This window comes from Oryctolagus cuniculus, chromosome 15, assembly GCF_051225735.1.
Source record: "Oryctolagus cuniculus isolate XC-2025 breed Fujian yellow rabbit chromosome 15, ASM5122573v1, whole genome shotgun sequence".
Taxonomy (NCBI): domain Eukaryota; kingdom Metazoa; phylum Chordata; class Mammalia; order Lagomorpha; family Leporidae; genus Oryctolagus; species Oryctolagus cuniculus.
This window is the reverse complement of record NC_142881.1, coordinates 63,727,113-63,746,538: the sequence shown is the minus strand read 5'-3', so window position 1 is coordinate 63,746,538 and position 19,426 is coordinate 63,727,113. Positions and strand designations below refer to the sequence as shown.

At 47.5% G+C, this 19,426-nt stretch overlaps 1 protein-coding gene across 4 annotated transcripts in view; it reads right to left on the bottom strand.

The window, feature by feature from the left end:
• Positions 1-6,540: 6,540 nt before the first annotated feature.
• The window catches only part of MCU (mitochondrial calcium uniporter), a 213,088-nt gene continuing 200,202 nt past the window's right edge, over positions 6,541-19,426 (bottom strand). For all 4 annotated transcript variants that reach the window (XM_089313425.1, XM_008269976.5, XM_008269977.5 and 1 more), the window contains 2 exons: positions 11,283-11,399; positions 6,541-8,357 (listed from right to left, as the gene is read on the bottom strand). In XM_089313425.1, coding sequence (XP_089169551.1) covers positions 8,280-8,357; positions 11,283-11,399 — 195 coding nt within the window. In that variant the 3' untranslated portion in view covers positions 6,541-8,279. The remainder of the gene's footprint in view (positions 8,358-11,282; positions 11,400-19,426) is intronic.

Sequence of the window (19,426 nt, the reverse complement as noted above, 5' to 3'; positions counted from 1 at the left end):
ACGTTTGCGCTGTGCCTTTCTTTTTTAAGCACTTAAAAAAAAAAAAAAGACTGCAAGGCTCTTAGGAAGAAAGTCTTTATCAGCAGCGCTGGCTGGGGCTTTATCGGAGGAAGAGGATGCGGGGTGCGGCGTCCACCGCTCGGCCTTGACCTCACATGGGAGCTCTGCTCTGCCCTGTCAACAGGGCTGTCTCACTGATTTTGTTCCTTTTTTTTTTTTTTTTTTTTTTTGACAGGCAGAGTGGACAGTGTGAGAGAGAGACAGAGAGAAAGGTCTTCCTTTGCCGTTGGTTCACCCCCCAATGGCCACAGCAGCTGGCGCACTGCGCTGATCCGAAGCCAGGAGCCAGGTGCTTCTCCTAGTCTCCCATGGGGTGCAGGGCCCAAGCACTTGGGCCATCCTCCACTGCACTCCCTGGCCACAGCAGAGAGCTGGACTGGAAGAGGAGCAACCGGGACAGAATCCGGCGCCCCGACCGGGACTAGAACCCAGTGTGCCGGTGCCGCAAGGCAGAGGATTAGCCTAGTGAGCCGCGGCGCCAGCCTGGTTTTGTTGTTTAGGGAAGGAGCTTCCCAGTGCCCCAGGCTTCTGCTGCTCGCTCCCCAGAATTCCCTGCGATGAGGCTTCCACTACCTTGTCCAGAAGGGAACTCTACAAGAGGGACATGCCCTCAGCTCAAAACCTGGGTTCCTGACGGCGAGGAACTGACTTCATAGCATCACACTTCAAATGAGATGGGAGCAGGCTACGTGGTGGAGTCGGTCTTCAGGAAGCATCCTGGTCCGTTGGCCAAGGAGGTGACAGCAGCTTCCAAAGTCTAACAGTCAGGACACGCCTGGAGTGGCGACCACATTCTCTTGTTTCATTATGGTCTTTAGTCTCAAAACTTCCTGAAAGAACAAGGTGTGAGTTGGTTTTATTTTTCCTTTTTTTTTTTTTTTCACTAATTCAAGCTATAATACCTCCTGTTTTCAGATTGTCCTTCTCCCCAAAGTTTTAAATGAGTTAATGTGTTGTTTCATGAATGTTCAGGGCAGGGATTTAAAAATCAGGAACTACTCACTCAGTTAACAACAGTGTGGAACATGTCAAAATGTGCTGGAGTTTCACCTTTAGACAAAAGAGGCGCACGGCAGGGGCCTGCACACCGTGGTCCCCACAGCCTTAGGAGTTTGAGCTTTGGAATCTGCGGCTCCCTGATCTCCTGCAGAGCTGTGGGCCAGCAAGCGCTGAAGATCACTTGAAGGGAAGGAGAGAAAGAAGGGTCGGAAAAGGGTTCTTATTGTTGTTCTTATTGTTTTTTTAGAAATTAAGCAAGGATCCAAGGGATACTAAGATTTTTCTTTCCCAATCTTATATTTATTTATTTGAAAGGGGGGAGACACAGAGAGAGAGAGAGAGAGAGAGAGAGACTTCATCCACTGTCTTACTCTGTGTATGCCAGCCAGGGCTGGGCCGGGCTGAAGCCCGTAGCCAGGAACTCCATTCAGGTCTCCCCCGTGAGTGGCAGGGCCCAAGGACTCAAGCCGGCATCTGTTGCCTGCCAGGCGCATTAGCAGGGAGCTGATTGGGAAGTGACGTGGGACTTGATCCCGGGCACTGTGGTCCAGGGCTTAACCTGCTGGGTCACGCGCCCACCCTGCTTGGGCCTTTTTTGTTCCATGCACTCCATCTCATCCATGCTACTCTTCCTGTCGGTGACCGGGCAGGAGTACCTTCTTGGGGAGGAAGTCCTTACCATGTTTTCACGGTCTCCTAGCACCGTGTTTCACTAAGCTCTGAGGCATTCAGGTAGACGCTAGTGCATACCAGGGCCCAGGTGTTGTGCCAGTCACGGGCTTGGGCGGTGACTAAAGTAAAAGTTCTGCAGGAGGGGCACAGAGCTGACAGCTGAGCATGGGGTTTCCACGGACCTAAAGTTGCGGTCAGCTGCTTTGTCACTAGCATCCGAGGAACTCAAGCTGTGTGACCAGTAGCCATGGGCAGCTCAGGGGCTGTCCGGTTACTAGGTTGTGCTAAGTGTCAGTGGTTTCAACAGAAAAAACAGCCCCCCTCCGCCGTTTCCTGTCCCTGAGACACCGTCTGCCTGCCTCCTGGGTGTTACGAGAAGCAGAGGACGTGTGCGGGAGATAAAGCCGGGCAGCCGCCTGCCAGGATTGATGGCTGGAGTCAAGGACTTGCAGCAGCCAGCCTCTGGGATCCGTAAACAAGGGTTTTCAGGGCGGTAGGATGTTCCCCCTTATTTCTATTTTTTCCTTTTTAGTGGACCTGCCTTTTCATTTTTAACTTTCTATGATAAAAGCTTTCAAATGTATACACACAAAAGTAGAAAGAATGAACAGAGAGCTGCATTAACTGCTAGCTAACACATTGTCAGCCTTATTTCTAGTCCAGCAAGCATTTCTGACATACCATCTTTCTTCTCCACACATGCACAGTGTCTTTACCATTGAGGAAAATTAGTAATGACCCCTTCATACCTCCTGTGCAGCCCATATTTAAATGTCCCCAATAGTTTAAATAGTCCCCAATGTATTTCCTTTTATTGCTAGTTGGAGTCAGAACCGAAACAAGATTTATAAATTGTTTCATTGTGTTACTAAAATTTCTTTTGCCATGTTTGCTGAAGAAACAACATTTGTTGAGATTTGTTGCAGAAACACCATCGTTTGTCCTGTAGACTGTCTCCTGCTTTGGATTTGCCTCTGAGGTGTCTGCCATTCAGACCCCTCCCCCATATTTAATGTTAACGCTTGTTCTTTCCCAGTTTCCTACAGTGTGTCCTGTTGGAATGTAAAAGTGAAAGTTCTGGTGACCTAGAAGGCATTCAGTGCACAGGGGCCAATGCTGGAGCTCGATCAGCTGGGAGAGGTCTCAGGACTACCTAAGTGGGACCTGAAGTAGGAGAGTGGGTGCGAGCACCCCTGGCAAACGGGGTGCAGAAGGAGGCGTGGGGAGGCGGGCAGCACAGGTGTGGGCAGGGAGAGACTGACGGGAGATGCAAGCGCGCAGTCACAGGAGCCGAGGGCAGTTTCAAGGACGGGTTGCCCAGAGTGTGGTGCTCACAAAACAAAGGTAGATGAACATGTATGCCCTGGGTAATTTAGATTCAGTGGGATTCACTAGAGCTAACCTATTCAGGACAGGACATCTGCCTAGCAGCCAAGTTGCCTGCATCCCTCATGGGAGCACCTGGGTTTGATTCTCACCTTCGGCTCCCAACTCCAACTGCCTGACAGTGCAGACCCTGGGAGGCAGTGATGGTGATGCAATAATTGGGTACCTGCCACTCGCAAGGGAGAGAGACTGAGTTCTTGGCTCCTGGCTTCAGCCTTGGTCCAGCCTTGGCCACTGTGGGCACGTAGGGAATAAACCAGTGAACGGGAACTCTCTTTCTCTCTCTCTTAAATAATAATAAATAGCCTATACATTTGTCCTAAGGAAATAACCAAAGTGCATTGTGGGAAAAAGGGAGTCTGGACTTATTGGGGAGAACAAAGAACTAAATGTTATGGGCACTGAAAAAAAATGAATCGCAAACTTTACAGTTTTGGTGAAACTGAGTTCAAAAATACAAGTCACTCTTTTCCATGAAATCTTTCCAGGGAGATTAAAAATTCAACATAGTTGGTTTTTTTTTTTTTAAGAGTTACTTATTTATTTGAAAGGAAGAGAGAGAGAGAGAGAGAGAGGAGAGGGGAGGGGAGGGGAAAGGAGGGGAGGGGAAAGGAGGGGAGGGGAAAGGAGGGGAGAGGAAAGGAGGGGAAAGGGAGGGGAAGGGGAGGGAGGAGAGGGGAGGGGAGGAGAAGGGGAGGGGAGGAGAGGGGAGGAGAAGGGGAGGGGAGGGAAAGGGGAGGGGAAGGAGAGGGGAGGGGAGGGGAGGGGAGGGGAGGAGAAGGGGAGGGGAGGGGAGGAGAAGGGGAGGGGAGGGGAGGAAAAGTCTTCCATCCGTTGGTTCATTCCCTAGATGGCTGCAAAGGTCGGAGCTGGGCCAATCTGAAGCCAGGAGCCTGGCACTTCCTCTGGGTCTCCCACGCATTTGTAGGGACCCAAGGACTTGGGCCATCTTTTACTGCTTTCCCCCAGGCCTTAGCAGAGAGCTGGATCAGAAGTGGAGCAGCCGGGACTCAAACCAGCGCCCATATGGGATGCCCGCACAGCAGGTGGCAGCTTTACCTGCTCACCACAGTGCCAGCTCCTCTAGTTCTACTTTTTAACAGGTGTTTATTTTGTATATACTTGAAACACAGGGCAACACACATGCACGTGTGCACGAGTTTGGTGTGTGTGTGGGGGGATTTCTTCTATCCATTGGTTCCCTGCTCAAATGCCTGCAGGAGCCAGGAACTCCATCAGGGGCTGCCACGTGGGCGACAGAGGCCTGAGTACTTGAGCCCTCACCTGCTGCCTTCCAGGATGCATCAGCGGGAAGCTGGATTGGGAGCAGAGCAGCTGAAATCAGGCACTCCGCTCTGGGAAGCCGGAGTCCCAAGTGGCAGCTGAACTACTCTCTCTATTCGGTTTTGAAAGAGAGGAACACACTGACAAGCAGGATACAACGTTAGCGTGAGACAGGAGCTCTGTTCCGTTGTTTTCTTATTTACCACACCCAGTGGTACTCACCGGTTCCCGGCACTCTGGTATTTGACTACAGGATGGCCTCTTCTCCAGGCCTCTGCTCCTTCCCTCCCAGCGGTGGTTTGTCCAGGTCAGTACTCACCAGTCACCAGGGAGGCTTCCTCAGGCAGACGGCGGCCCCACTCCTAGCTGCTGATTCAGTGGCAGCAAGAGACCCCTATCAGTGGACTGCTTTATTTGTGACCAGTTTATTTCACTCAGCATGTCTTTTAAGATAATATTTGCTTTTAACAGCTGAAAGTTTAAAAAAATGATTTATTTGCAAGGCCGCGATCTAGAGACAGACAGAAAGATCCCCCATGTGCTAGTAGACTGCCCAAATTCCCACAACTACAGCCAGGCCAGGAAGAAGCCAGGAGGTGGAACTTTATCCAGGTCTCTCATCTGGGAAGCAGGGACCTGAATATCTGAGCCATCCATTGCCACCTCCCACGGTGCACGTTAGAGGAAGCTGGAATTTTAAGTGGTGCAGGGATTTGAACCCTGTTATTTTCATATGGGGTGTGTGTGTCCCAAGTAGCACTCTAACCTATGCCCCGACTGCTTGTCCCTGGCTCATCTTCAGGGTTCACCCATGTTATCACACACCCCCAAATTTCATTCTTTTGTGGTTTCATAATATTCTACCATAGGCATGTGCCACATTTTGCTCATCCATTCACCTGTTGATAGACATTGATTTCAGCCCCCTTTTGGGCTATGCAGAACGCTGCTGCTAAGGACATGGGTACAAAAGCCGAGTCCCTGCCTTCAGTTCTTTTAGGCATACACCCTGAAGTGGAATTGCCAGATCACAGGCAAATCCCGTGTAATCTGAGGAACTGCCACGCAGTCTTCCACAGGGGGTGCCCATTACCCCTTCCCACCACCAGTGGAAAGGGTCCAATTTCTCAGCCTCTACACCACACCTGTTGTGTAGGGGCCTCAGGGGCAGGAACCATGTTTTATTTTAAAAAATCTGCAAAGCCGAGGATGTGTGGAAAACGTAGATACTATTTGTCGACTGCAACAATAGCTTAGCATATTGCATCTTATCTCCCTCTAGCTTCCGTAGCTCAAGGTTGTCTGTGGTAGGCTAAGCCGCCCGGAGGCGGGCAGAGCTCCACCACCCGCCACTGCACAAGAGCACTGAGAGATCTGGTGTGCACTTCTGGTGTGTCTTTGATGAACACGGCAGCATGCGGTATCTTCCCGTTTTGAGACCATGGCAAATCCGTGAGCTGTGACTGTCTCATCTCGGTTCAGTCTTGAAAAACCTTCTGGAGTCCAAGAACCCCCACTGGACAGTCAAGGTGGTCCTGACCCAGTGGAGATTTTTTTTCCTGAGAATCAAGAGATGAGGACGTCAGTCTCCTCCTTGTCACCGGCTTTGCTAATGGTTGTAGGTGTCATTCAATCTCTTGGTGGTTCTGGAAAATGTTCACCATCATGGCTTAAAGAAGAACAGAAGGTGTTTTTAAGGGTACAGGCTGCGGCAGGGCTTGGTGTGGTGGTCACCCTGCTGCTTCGGACGCCCACAGCCCTCCTCAGAGCGCCTGGGCTCCGGTCCTCGCACCCCTGCCCCCAGCTGCCTGCTACTGCACGCCATGGGAGGCGGCAGGTGACGGCTCAAGAAGCTGGGTCCCCGCCACTCCCAGGGGAGACCTGGATGGATTCCTGGCTCCCAGCCTCAGGGGGCCACGCTCTGACTGCTGTGGGCATTTTGAGACTGAACCAGCAGATGGGAGCTCTGTGTCTGTCTTTCCCTTTGAAATGAGATAGATAAAAACAGGCTCTAGGAACAAAGCTTAATTTGAAATGGAATTTTTTATACTAACTAATTTGACAACTCAGAATTTCCCACCTGGAATCACAGGAAAATACATGTTTTTTTTTGGTTTTGTTTTAAAGAATGAGAAGCTGTTTCAAAAATTGAATAAGTATTTATTGTTCCAGAAGGTACATTGCTTTTATACATATTTCATAAATGATACAGGATTTTACACGCCTTCCGTAGTTGGCTATTTGCTCGCAGGGCCTTTCTGCCGCCTCCCCCCTGCCTCCCACACACCCTGAAAGATTTGCGCTTCTGCTCTCTGCTCTTCCTCCTTCCAAACCCTGCACACAAACAGGAGAAATGGCTTCAAAATAACCGGCACAACTTAACAAAAAGAAATGGGGGGGTGAGCGGGGGAGGGAGCAGGGCACAGGAAGTGGGGGGGCATGCATCCTCTCTCCTCAAGCCTCCAGCCTCTGCAAGGCACCTGGGGTCTGAGTTTTTTTTTTTTTCCCTCACACACAATGATCCCAAAGGAGGAAGGAAAAGAGAAGGAAGCCCCTTGCCACGATGAGGCGGGATGAAGCTTGAGAGAGGAGAGAGGCAGCCAGCTGCGGGGCCAGCCCGGAACCCTGCCCTCCTGCCTGCACAGCGCACGGCCGGCTCTGGCTCTGCCAAGGGCACAGGTCTGGACAGACGATGGAAGATGGGGTGACGGGTGCAACTGCTTGATGGAGGGTGACACCAGTTCCTTCTTCTTGCAGTTTAATTTAAGATAAGAAAGAGTAGGGCAGAGTGGGCAGGCTGAATGAAGCCATAGAAGTGTGTTTCAGTATAAAGACGACTCGCACCCTCGGAGATGCCCCCGCTAGGCTGATGGCCAGGGCAGGGGCCGGGGGCGGGTGCCAGCGCGACTCCCCGGGCCTGGGGCGACGCAGGGCCGTCACACAGACTGGCCAACAGCAGTGAGATTACTCGGGTTCTGAAATGGCTACAGAGCCATGATTTTTAGCCAACGTCTAAGACTCACATCTTCCTGATTGGTGAGACAGCTGAACACCCCTCCTCTGGTTTGCACTGTGCAGGGGGACAGATACATGAAGTAGGAAAATTATCCCTCCTCTTAAAGATTAATCAGTTAAAGAAGAAAAAAAAGCAAAACAAAAACTTCATGCAGTGTTGCCAATGATTTTTAAATATTCATCCAGGGAACTGGGATACACAGATATTTTAAGAAGCTATTAAGGGGATAATCCAACACTCAGTGATCAAACAATCATACATTGGTTCTAATTACCACTTGCATAAAATTAGTGTAACCTCAAGTACAGGTAGGCGGTGAGAAGAGGGGCAGAGGCGGGGGAGATTCCGGGGGCGGCACAGAGACTGGGCCCAGCTTGAAATGAATGCGAATGATAGGGACTCAGACTCTGCCACCCATGTATCACAAGGATTTGCTTTTCTGATAATTGATTTACTCCTATGTCAAAATAAGAAAAGTTAAATTAAAAAAAATTAGAGTAGAGTAGGGTGCTGGTGTGTTACTGTTTGCTGACCCTGCAAAGATGCAAGAAACACACACCCCCAGCATCATTCTCCCTTGATGAATCTCTCAGCTATGTAAATGCATCGTTTTCATCCGGCAAGTGAGATGCTTGATTAAGACATTATTTCCTAGGCCCTGTGAGCTTATATTCCACAATGCCTGATCCTCAGATTTTAGCACTCCTTTCTTCCCTAAGATCCTCTTTGTTTTTGTTTTGTAATTAAAGGTAAAAACCCTCTACCCCGACATGGCTCCCAGCTGCCACCTGCTATGCTTTCATTAAAAAGGCAAGAGTTATAAACAGGTTCTTTCTGCCGGGACTCAGAGGCTGTTTGCAGATCAATCTTTTTCACCAATCTGTCGAAGGGGCAGATGTACTTGCAATGGGTCTCTCAGTCGTTTAAGGTCCATTTCTGCCTAAAATAGAAACAGAAGCGGAGGAAAACTGGTTAGTGAGGCTAAAACAGCATCCCCTGAGGACAGGAGACTGTCCATCCTGCGTTAGCAAGTCAGAGAGCCATCTCAGTACTCTGGAAAGCAGAGCGGCTCGACAGGCAAAGGGGCTTCCATTCAGAGCAGAGGACAGCTAGGACAGATCCAAGGTCTGTCCTTGGCAGTTTCAGCTGTTAAGAAAGTTCTGGGGCCAGCGCTGTGGCGCAGCGGGTTAAAGCCCTGGCCTGAAGCACTGGCATCCCATATGGGTGCTGGTTCTAGTCCCGGCTGCTGCTCTTCCGATCCAGTTCTCTGCTGTGACCTGGGAAAGCAGAAGATGATGGCCCTAGTCCTTGGGCCCCTGCACCCATGTGGGAGACCTGGAAGAAGCTCCTGGCCCCTGGCTTTGGATCTGTGCATCTCTGGCCATTGTGGCCAACTGGGGAGTGAACCAGCAGATGGAAGACCTCTCCCTCTGTCTCTACCTCTCTCTGTGTAACTCTAACTTTTAAATAAATGAATAAATAAATCTCTTAAAAAAAAAAAAAAAGGAAAGAAAGTCCCCAGAAAAGGCAGTGCTGTCACTGGCCAAACCCTGCAGACTCAGGGGCCGAAGAACGCAGGGCCATCTGAGACACCCACCTCCACGGCACGGCTCGAGTGAGGCGTCCTTTCCCAAAACTCTCCTGGAACCAGAACTCCAACTTAAGCTACTTAAGACTTTTTATTTACTTATTTATTTTTATATTTATTTATTTTTGACAGGCAGAGTTAGCCAGTGAGAGAGAGACAGAGAGAAAGGCTTCCTTCCGTTGGTTCATCCCCCAAATGGCTGCTACGGCCGGCGCTGCGCCGATCTGAAGCCAGGAGCCAGGAGCTTCTTCCTGGTCTCCATGCGGGTGCAGGCCCCAAGCACTTGGGCCATCCTCCACTGCCTTCCTGGGCCACAGCAGAGAGCTGGACAGGAAGAGGGGCATCCGGGACAGAATCCGGCGCCCCTACCAGGACTTGAACCCGGGGTGCCGGTGACGCAGGCAGAGGATTAGCCTAGTGAGCCGCGGCGCTGGCCAAGCTACTTAAGACTTTACAGTTACTGACCCAGTCATTGTCTAAGGTTTTCACTTAGCCAGCATATTTTAAAAACAGGGATGTGCACTCAACTGCAGCACTTAAAAAATTGTATTTATTTGAAAGGTAGAGTCTCTCTCTCTCTCTCTTACACACACACACACACACACAGAGAGAGAGAGAGAGAGAGAGAGAGAGAGAGGATCTTCCCATCAGCTGGTTCATTCCCCAAAAGCCTACAATAGCTGGGGCTGTGCCAGGCCTGAACTGGGAGTCAGGTCTCCCAGGTGGGGGCAGGAACCCAAGTCCTTGAGCCACGTGAGCCATTATCTGCTGCCTCTCAGTAGCTTAGGCTGGAAGCAGCTTGAACTGGCTCTCTGATATGCAATGTGGTTAGCCCATGTGGCAGCTTAACCTGTGGTACCACAACGCCCATCACTGCAGCACTTTTTTTTTTTTTAAGATTTATTTACTTTTTTAACAGGCATAGTTAGAGAGAGAGAGAGAGAGAGAGAAGGAGAGATACAGAGAGATCTTCCAATCTTCCATCCACTAGTTCACACAATGGCTGGAGCTGGGCCAGTCTGAAGCTAGGAGCTTCTTCCAGGTCTCCCACGTGGGTACAGGGGCCCAAGCACTTGCTCCATCTTTTACTGCTTTCCCAGGCCATAAGCAGGGAGCTCGATTGGAAGTGGAGCTGCTGGGACTTGAACTGGTGCCCAAATGGGATGCCGGGGCCGCAGGTTGTGGCTTTACCTGCTATGCTGCAGTGCAGGCTTCTTGCAGTTTTTTTTTTTTTTTAATTTACTTATTTATTTGAAAGGCAGAGTTACAGAGAGAAAGAGGGAGAAAAGGGGAGGGAGAGAGAGAGGGAGAGAGAGGTGTAGGGGGAGAGATCTCCCATCTGCTAGAAGGCACAAAGGCCAGGGCCAGGCCAGGCTGAAGCCAGGAGCCAGAAACTCTATGCAGGTCTCCCATGTTGGGTGGCAGAGGCCCAGGCACTTGGAGTATCTTCTGCTGCCATTCCCAGACTATTAGCAGGGAGCTGGCTCAGAAGCGGAGCAGCTGGGACTCGCAGCAGCACCCAAGGGTTGCAGGCGGCAGCTAACACGCTGCGCAGAGCGCCGGCCCCAGCGGGGATGATTCGGATGCATCCCCTCAGGACGAGAGCATCCCCACACCGCACCAGGAGATCCAAGTCCACTCAGGCGGTGGCAGGGGTCAAGAGGATCCAGAGAAGAAAAACGTAACACTCAGAGAGAATGGAAGAGCTTCTAGAGACTGCTGAAAGATCTCGAAAGTCACAACTGTTGTGGAGAAGAGCAGGGAGGATTAATTCAACACATCAAAGCTACAGTAGACTGAGGGAGGCACGTCCAGAAATCTGAAAAAGGCAGCTTTTGTGAAAAAATGAAACACATCAATCTAAAAGCATCTGCCACTGGACAGTCCCTGAACTGCACCTGTCGGGAATTTCTGGTACTGTCTCCCCTGCCTGGGCTCTCCGTGCCCCACTGCTGCCATGTCTTAGGTTTGAAATCTTTGGGCCAATTATTTCAGAGAGATTAACAGGAAGAAAGAAAAGTACAGACAACTCAACATTTCAGTGTGTTGGTGTGGATAGACAGGGTCTGCCATCTTTCCGTCTGCTGATGTTGCAACACTTCCCAGAGAGCGTCCAAGGCTAAAGCAGTCGTTTTTATCAGCCAAGGAGTAATTTAGCCAGAAGAGGAGGGCGGAGGGCTGGGTGGTTTTCCCGTGTATCCATTTGAAGTGCGGTGGTTGTGGCTAGTAACAATGCCATACAAGACGCGGCCGGGATTTCATTTTTGCCAAAGTTACCTGAGCAATTGCATCCTTGAGTTGGTTGTATTTCTCTAGGTCAAAACGTGACTTTTTGGCTCCTTTATGGAAAAATAGTAAGTATTGTCTGTCTCTGGCTTCTGGGTAAACATACTCCTACAGAAATAAAGGAGAAATGTAATTATTAGTCTTTCAGGTACTATCTTCAGTTTCCACACAGATGCACACATAGATACACTGTTTCGTGCCGTGTTAAATAGCTCATTTCTTCTGAACAGCTTTTATTGTGAAACACATACAGAAGCGGACACACAACCAAAGAGCATCACAATGAATCGTGAGGTAACAAACACGCCAGTCATCACAGAGCGGCACCACAGCCCGGAAGTCCCTTGCCTCTTCCCAGTTTCTAACACTTGTTTCTCTCCAGAGTAATCACCACTTTTACCTTTAGGGTCATCATTCTCTTGCCTTCCTTGTAACTTTCCTCCTCCGTGTCTCTGAGTGATAGAACTTAATTTTGCAATTTCAGAAAAATGGAGTAATGTAGTATGTATGCATGTCTACTTTTGTTTAATATTATGTTTGTGAGATTCCTCTTTTGTGTGTAGCTGTAGTCTGTTCACTTCCATTGCCATATTATACTGTGAGTAAACTGCAATTTATTTATCCATACTACTACTGATAGATGCTTGGGTTGTTTCCTGTTTTGGCTATAATGAATAATGACACCAAGAACATTCTGGATGGGGCCAGTGCCCTAGCGTAGTAGACTAAGCCTCTGTCTGTGACACTGGTATCCCACACGTGTGCTGGTTTGTGTCCCAGCTGTTCCTCTTCCAATCCAGCTCTCTGTTTATGGCCTGGGAAAGCAGTGGAAGATGGCCCAAATGCTTGGGCCCCTGCACCCATGTGGGAAACCTGGATGAAAGGAGAGGGAGAGGGAGTGGGAGGGGGAGGGGAGAAGGGGGGGGAGAGGGAGGGGGAGAGGGAGGGGGGGAGGGAAGAGGGGGAAGGGGAGGGAGGGAGCGGGGAAGGGGGAGGGGGAGAGGGAGGGAGAGGGAGGGGGAGGGGGAGAGGGAGGAGGAGGGGGAGAGGGAGGGAAGAGGGGGAGGGGGAGGGAGGGAAGGGGGAGGGGGAGGGAGGGAGAGGGGGAGGGGGAGGGAGGGAGAGGGGGAGTCTTCCATTTGCTGGTTCACCCCCCCCAGATTGCCACAATGGCTGGAGCTGCACTGATCTGAAGCCAGGATCCAGGAGCCTCTTCCAAGTCTCCCATGCTGGAGCAGGGGTCCAAGGACTTAGGCCATCTTCTGCTACTTTCCCAGGCCGCAGCAGAGAGCTGGATCAGAAGTGGAGCAGCCAGGACTGGAACCAGTGCCCATGTGGGATGTTGGCACTGCAGGTAGCAGCTTTACCTGTTACTCCACAACGCTGGGCCCTCTATATACTTTCTTTAATGTACAAAATCTATGAACAATGTCTAATTTCTTTTTGATGTCTACATCTGCCACATCTTTCTCTCACCTTCTGTACCAGTTAGGGCTTCTTCAAAGCTGACTAGAAGCCGTACCAGCATCCTCTTCCCAGACGATGAAAGATGTCAGAACAAATTCTCTCTGTACTATAAGTGCTATAAGGGTTTATTATAATTGTTTTGTACATATAATATTTGTTTCAATTCTGTCACAGATTTACCACTCTCATTCCTTCCCACTTTTCAGACTTTCCATTCATGATAATCTTCCTTCTGCCCACAGGATACTCTTTAGTCTCTGAGAGCGACAGCTGTTTGTCTGAAAATGCCTGTCACCTTTTTTTTTTAACTTTTATTTAATAAATATAAATTTCCAAAGTACAGCTTTTGGATTACAGTGGCTTCCCACCCCCCCGCAACCCTCCCATCTCCCACTCCCTCTCCCATCCCATTCACATCCAGATTCATTTTCAATTATCTTTATATATAATACAGAAGATCAATTTAGCATATATTAAGTAAAGATTTCAACAGTTTGCACCCACACAGAAACACAAAATGTAAAATACTGTTTGATTACTAGTTATATCATTGATCCACATAGTACAACACATTAAGGACAGAGATCCTACATGGGGAGTAAATGTACAGTGATCCTGCTGTTGATTTAACAATTGACACTCTTGTTTATGGTGTCAGTAATCACCCTAGGCTCTTGTCATGAGTTGCCAAGGCTATGGAAGCTTTTTGAGTTTACCAACTCCGATCTTATTTAGACAAAGTCATAGTCAAAGTGGACGTTCTCTCCTCCCTTTAGAGAAAGGTACCTCCTTCTTTGATGGCCCATTCTTTCTGCTGGGATCTCACTCACAGAGATCTTTCATTTAGGTTTTATTTATTTTATTTATTTATTTATTTTTTTTTTGCCACAGTGCCTTGGCTTTCCATGCCTGAAATATTCTCATGGGCGTTTTAGCCGGATCTGAATGCCTTAAGGGCTGATTCTGAGGCCAGAGTGCTGTTTAGGACATCTGACATTCTATGGGTCTGCTGTGTATCCTGCTTTCCATGTTGGATCATTCTCTCCCTTTTTAATTCTATCAGTTAGTATTAGCAGACACTAGTCTTGTTTATGTGATCCCTTTGACTCTTAATCCTATCATTATGATCAATTATGAACTCAAATTGATCACTTTGACTAGTGAGATGGCATTGGTACATGCCACCTTGATGGGATTGAATTGGAATCCCCAGGCATGTTTCTAACTCTACCGTTTGGGGCAAGTCTGATTGAGCATGTGCCAAACTGCACATCTCCTCCCTCTCTTATTCCCACTCTTATATTTAACAGGGATGACTTTTCAGTTAAATTTAAACACCTAAGAATAATTGTGTGTTAATTAAAGAGTTCAATCAATGGTATTAAGTAGAATAAAAAATACTAAAAGGAATAAAATAGTAAGTTGTTCCTCGACAATCAGGACAAGGGCTGATCAAGTCATTATTTCTCATAGTGTCCATTTCACTACAACAGGTTTCCTTTTTGGTGCTTGGTTAGTTGTCACCGATCAGAGAGAACATATTATATTTGTCCCTTTGGGACTGGCTAATTTCACTAAGCATTATGTGTCTAGATGTGGATTTCTTTTTTTTTTTTTACAACTGTATTTGTTGGCATTAAATTTCTAAATTGATATCTTTCATCATTTTGAAAAATTCTCAGCTGTTGGCTCCTAAAACATTGTTTTTCTCCACTCTCTCTTCTGCTTCTGAGACTCCAAAAAAATTAAATATATATTTAATTTTCTGCTGTATCTTCTGCCTTTTTCCTTATTTTACATATTTCTGTCTTTTCTTGTGTCACTTGAATATTTTCTTCTGACTTCCTACTCCAGTCATTATTTCTCTCTTTAGTTATGTGTCCTCTGCTGTTAAAGGCATCCACTACATTTTTGTCATTTTCATTTGGTTCTTTAAACAAAAAATCAAGTTATCTGACAATATTCTCAACCTTGCCTTTTACCTACATGAATATAATAAGTACAGTAATTTTGAAGGCTATCTCTGATAATGTCAGTATATGAATTCCCTTTGTCTGTGTGCTATCTAGTGTGCTATAGCTAGAAATAGAAGTAAATATTCACTGACTGATGATGACAGCTATAGGATGAATGGTAGCTAAAGGCTTGAGGAAGTCTTTTAAAATGAGTAAGATTGAGGTCTGGATCAAGAACACCGACTGGGCACAGTGGGTTAAGCATCCCATACTGGAGTGCCTGGTACTGAGTTCCATTCTGCTTCTGACCCGTTCCCTGCTAATGCACCTGGGAGGCAGTGGATGATGACCCAAGTACTCGGGTCCCTGACACCCATGTGAGAGACCCATGTGGGAGCTCCTGGATCCTGTCAGGCCCAGGCCCAGCCCCAGCCCTAGGTGTTGCAGGCATTTGGGGATAAACCCAGTGGACAGATGATCTCTCTCTGTCTCTGCCTCTTTGTCACTTGGCCTTTCAAATCAATCGGTCAATCAGCAATAAAAAATAACACCAATTAAAGAATGAGTTTTAAATTAAGAACTTGACAGCTCTCTACTTTCATCTAAATTTCTATTATTAAGGTACTAACCAATAAGCTTATGATGTAAATCTTCACACTAAATACAATTTGCAAATTTATTCTATTTTTTTTTCTTTTGGGCAATGAACATTTACTGAGAAACTGTGCTACATTCTTTCCTAGAAGCTTTGTGATTTGAAACATATAGAGAAATGTGGATGGCTTGGTTATGAGAGTCAGAGAGAAAGAGTTTAAAAACATAAGGGACACAACAAACTATCCTGGAATAAGACAGTGGAAGGAGGGACTATATGATTAAGGATGGGGAGGACTGGCCCTGAGGAGAATGCCACCTGTTCTTTGAACCTGAAGGAAATAGTACAAAACTTGGTACTGATACAGTTAAACTCACAGAATTAGAAATTAGAAAGCTTAGAACCCATTAACTTCAATGTTCTAGGTGTAGGAGGCAAGGTTAAAGGTAGGCTGGGGGAACTGACATGGAGTGTTAGAATAGTTACTTGGGGATAAAAGGGAAGGAAATAGAATTAGAAATATAAGAAATAGCCCTTTCCACATCTTACTTCATTTTTCCCTAGCCACGCTGAGTGGCCTGTGTAGGATAAAGGCCAGATTTCAGCGAAGGTGAGGAGTCTGAGCACATATGGTAGGAAGACAAAGGGGCCGGGGTTGTAGGAAGCTAGCAAGAATATGGGAGTATGGTCTAGGCTGGAAAGAAAAGGAAACAGTACAGTAGGAAGGTGACAATAAAAACTTGAGAAAGATGCCAGTAGCCTAAAGGTCTGGATGAGGGCAAAGCAGAGAACGAGCAAATAAAAGGGATCAGAAAAAAATACAGTTCTAGGAGAAAAGGTCCTGAATGGCCAATGACGTGGTTTTCAGAAGCAGAATATAAACATACATGATGGCTGTTGGAATGGAGGAGACAAAGAATATTAAAAGCTAGGTGAGTGCTTCCAAACCTATTCTTTTTTTTTTTTTCATTATTGCTCTGATAGGTACCTTGTTGGACTTAAAATCTATTTGTTTACATACTTTAATATTTAACTCTTTTTATTTCCCAAGAGCCAATTTTCAACATCTTGACATAGCATTTCCATGGAACATGCATGGGCTGGCTAGACCATGGGATGGGTGGTTCCCATGCATGCTGAGGTAAAATAGACTGGCAATTCTGCTTTAATTTTTATTTATTTGAGAGGCAAAAACTCACATGCACACACGCATGTGCACGCACACACACACACATTAGGAGGAGGAGAGGATGGAGAGAAGAAATAGGAGATAAGGGAGGGTCAAGGGACAGAAAAAGAGAATATCATTCACTGGCTCACTCTCAAACGCCCACAAAACCAGGAATGCTATGCAGGTCTCCCGTTAGGGTGGCAGGAACCCAGCGGCTTGAGTCAGCACTTGCTGCCCTCCCAGGGTCTGCATGGGTAGGAAGCTGCGGTGTGGCACCAGAGCCAGAACCCAACCCAGGCAACTCCAGTGTGAGAGACATGGAACGCAGTGTCTTATCTGCTGGGCTAAGTGCTGCCCTGGCCTGGCGATTCTGACTGTCAGTTTCCTTTTCCTCATCACAGAGACTACTATTCAGGTTTCTGAAATAGCAGTCAAGGAAATTTAGTATTTCATTTGATTTAATGATTTTTCAATGATATTTCTATCTTATAAAGATTCTTTGGAACGTAACTTACTACTGGGATTTGCAACCATGCCCTGCTCGGGGGGATATGTTCTGAGACACGCATCATCAGACGACTTCATTGTCATGCGACTGTCACATTGTGTGCTTACACACATCCAGGTGGTACTGCCTACTACATGCCTAGGCTACTAGTACACACCATTGTTTGTGTGCTCTATTGTTAACAGAAATGTCCTTATGTGTGTGGCCAATGACTATTTAGATTGCTGATAAACACAGTATCTCATTGTCACAACAGTTTAGGAGGGTTTAAATGCTGTGGAAGAGGCATTTTGCTTCATGTATCAATGATGAATACTAGTTAGAATATTTAACCTGAGAAACTATTTACATTTTATTTGGTTAATGTTTTCCTATTTATAAGAGGCTGGCGCTGTGGCATAGCGAGTAAAGCTGCCACCTGCAGTGCCGGCATCCCATATGGGCACCGGTTCAAGTCCTGGCTGCTCCAGTTCCAATCCAGCTCTCTGCTATGTGCTTGGGAAAGCTGTGGAAAATGGTGTAAGTCTTTGGACCCCTGCCCACATATGGGAGACCCAGAAGAAGCTCTTGGCTTTGGATCAGCCCAGCTCTGGCCGTTGTGGCCATTTGTGGAGTGAACAGTGGATGGAAGATCTCCCCTTCTCTCTGTGCCGCTGCCTCTCTGTAACTCTGCCTTTCAAATATATAAATAAATCTTCCAAAAATTTTTCTCTAATTAACTAAATTAATTCTTTGTTATTGCTATTTTTTTAAGTTGTCACTTGGTGGCAGCAAGCATGTTTTGGGAACCAGAAAAGTAGAATGCTTAATAGGACAAATAAGATATTAAAGATTCCACAGCACTGGGGCCAGTGTTGTGGCATAGCAGGTTAAGCCTCTGCCTGTGGCCGGCGCCGTGGCTCACTAGGCTAATCCTCCACCTGCAGCGCTGGCACCCCAGGTTCTAGTCCCAGTTGGGGCGCTGGGTACTAGTCCCAGTTGCTCTTCTTCCAGTACAGCTCTCTGCTGTGGCCTGGGAGAGCAGTGGAGGATGGCCCAAGTGCTTGGGTTCCTGTACCTGCATGGGAGACCGGGAGGAAGCACCTGCCTCCTGGCTTCGGATCAGTGCAGCGCCGGCCATGGCGGCCATTAGGGGAGTGAATCAACGGAAGGAAGACCTTTCTCTCTATCTCTCACTGTCTATAACTCTCTCTGTCTCTCTCTCACTGTCAACTCTGCCTGCCCCACCCCCCCAAAAAAAAAAGCCTCTGCCTGTGACGCCTGTATCTCATATGGGCGTTGGTTCGAGACCCGGCACTCCACTTCTGATTGAGCTCCTTGCTAGGGCCCCTGCACCCATGTGGGAGACCTAGAAGAAGCCCCTGCTCCTGGCTCCTCATTTAGGTCTAGTCCAGCCCCAGCTGTTGTGGCCAACTGGGGAGTGAACCAGTGGATGGAAGATCTCTCTCTCTCTCTCTCTCTCTCTCTCTTTGCCTCTCCCCCTCTGTAAATCTTTCAAATAAAAAATTTTTAAAAATCTTTAAAAGAGATTCCACAACATGATTAGAAGAAGAAAACTGCATGAACACTGTTTCAAGTTTAATATTTGTATTAACCTATAGTTCAAGGAAAACATCTACAAAACAGTTTTCTGTAAGCAGTCACTGTTTTTCTACCATGTAGTCCACATAAGGCAGCATGATAATGGAGTGGAAAGAGCAGCCTCTGGGGATCAGGTAATGTGGGTTCAATTCCTGGTCTTGCACTCCATTAGACACAGTGTTTGGGCAGACGAACCTCTCTGAGTCTCAGCTTCCTCAACAACAAGGCAGGGATGGGGCCAGCATTATGGTGCAGTGGGTTAAGCGACTGCCTGAGACACTGGCATCCCACAGGAGCGCTGCTCTGAGTCCAGGCTGCTCCACTTCTGATCCAGCTCCCTGCTAATGTGCCTGGGAAAGCAGCAGCAGATGTCCAAGTGTTTGGACCCCTGCCACCCATGTGGAAGACTGGTTGGAGTTCTGGGCTCCCAGCTTTGGCTCGGTCCAGTTCAAGTCATTGTGACCATTTGGGGAGTGAACCAGCAGATGGAAGATGTCTCTCTCTGTCTCCTCTCTCTCTGTAACTCTGCCTTTCAAATAAATAAATAAATCTTAAAAGAAAATGGAGGTATGTACTTACGAGACTGAGATTGAACATATACATGCATGTATTTATGTCCTAAAGTGCCTGATACATAATGAGACTCAGGAAAAGGCAGTTGATAGTAGTGCTGAAGCAACAGGCATGGACCTTTCATAGTCGTGGATACAAAGCTTAACATTTTTAGAAATTAAGGAAATACCATTTTGTACCCAAATGACTAACAAAATCTATGTTCAAGGGATAACTGGAAAGCTACTAGTGTATAGCTGAAGGCATGGGTGTCACTTATTTTATATGATCAGTTCACTAAGTGTT